This window comes from Myzus persicae, unplaced genomic scaffold (genome assembly GCF_001856785.1).
Source record: "Myzus persicae strain clone G006 unplaced genomic scaffold, MPER_G0061.0, whole genome shotgun sequence".
Lineage (NCBI taxonomy): Eukaryota > Metazoa > Arthropoda > Insecta > Hemiptera > Aphididae > Myzus > Myzus persicae.
In genome coordinates, this window is record NW_019103434.1 from 1 (window position 1) to 1372 (window position 1372).

A 1372-nucleotide genomic window follows, 5' to 3' on the forward strand; every position below is an offset into this window, starting at 1 on the left:
CTTCTTTCTGCAAACACTTGATTTTACTATGCAACATTTCAACTTCTCTACTGTACTCCTTTTTGTCTGAATTCATTTTATTGCGCAATTCATTTCCGTTGTAAAATGTTTGGCTTTCAATTCGGTTATCTAATAAATAAATTGTAAATTACTAGTACATGAATAGTACCTGCAATTAAAGTTGAGTGCATAAATACAGAATACAAACGTTGGTATAAATGTTTTTCACTGTCCTGACAAATTGTTTGTACTACAACAAAGTGTCTTTTGTCACTATAGTAGGTAAATAAAGAATCAATTAATTCATTCATGTAATGTAGTAATATTTAAATTTTTACTTTTAGATAACAGTCATAAATGCTCTATAACTAGACAATCGCAAGGTAAAGGTAGGTAAATAAATTTAACTGAATGCAAAAACACAAATTAAAAATTTATGAAATACATTTACCAGCTGGTATAGATGTTATAGGACAATGTGATGAAATCACCGCTAGTTTTTTTAATGTTTTCACAATTGGTGGCTTACATTCTTTTGATGCTAAGGCTGGAGTAATACTTGGTAACCTGATATCTAAATGTGATCCTTTATCTGTCATAATCTAAAAATGAAAAATAAAATTAATTTAACAGTTTTAGTTGCAAAAATTAATTGTTCTACTTTATTGTTCATAGAGTAAAGTTTAATGGTTATATCTTTTGCAACTAAAGTAGCTAATACAGTGCCTAAGTATGTTTCTTTCACAAACAAATATTCTAATGCTGATCTTTGCCAAAATATATATCGACAAGTTGTTGCAGCAATTACTGAAACCTGGAAGAAGTTAATATTAATAATAAATCATATTTTTGAAAGACAGATAAAATCCACCTTAAATTTGTCTTCGGAAGACCCTCTGCTTTCAAATTCAGGAGAATCCAAAAAATCACATGGTCCTATGGGATGCAAAAGTTGATGATCTTGGAGAACATTTGCTTTTCCGGACATAAGCAGTCCAAGTCTATCAGTTTTTGTAATGTTTTGCATAGCATAAGCCTCACCTATGTGTAAAGTAACAATCTGAGCAAATTGTTCACTCACCAATTTCTTGAATTGAATTCTAGTTATCTATATAATTAATGAAATCAATAATAAATAACAACACATACTTATAATGAGAATGTGATATTGTTACACTCTATTCCATTTAAGAATAATATGAGTGGTGAATGAGTAATGGTCTCAATTCATACATGTATTATGATCAAGGCCGTAACTGGTGGGGGATCCAGGGGTCCGGACCCCCCCCCCCTCGAAATTTTTAAAAGTAGAAACATTTTAGCGGTGAATATTGTTTAACTATACTAAAACTATACCTAGAAAAAATGTTAG

At 30.3% G+C, this 1372-nt stretch overlaps 1 protein-coding gene across 1 annotated transcript; it reads right to left on the minus strand.

The window, feature by feature from the left end:
- Positions 1-197: 197 nt before the first annotated feature.
- LOC111034534 (popeye domain-containing protein 3-like) lies at positions 198-1183 on the minus strand. Its single transcript, XM_022315804.1, has 3 exons — positions 872-1183; positions 662-814; positions 198-602 (listed from the first exon to the last, which is right to left on the minus strand). Exons 1-3 carry the CDS (start codon positions 1025-1027, stop codon positions 435-437), a joined length of 477 nt encoding a protein of 158 aa, XP_022171496.1. The 5' UTR covers positions 1028-1183; the 3' UTR covers positions 198-434.
- Between the last annotated feature and the right edge of the window lie 189 nt (positions 1184-1372).

Bases quoted from the DNA above. Each gene is read 5' to 3' on its own strand.
- LOC111034534 (XM_022315804.1), bottom strand. From the start codon at position 1,027: ATGCAAAACATTACAAAAACTGATAGACTTGGACTGCTTATGTCCGGA. The intron at 815-871 runs GTGGATTTTATC...AACTTCTTCCAG, and splicing joins CTTCCGAAGACAAATTTAAG to GTTTCAGTAATTGCTGCAAC. The intron at 603-661 runs GTAGAACAATTA...TTTCATTTTTAG, and splicing joins TTTACTCTATGAACAATAAA to ATTATGACAGATAAAGGATC.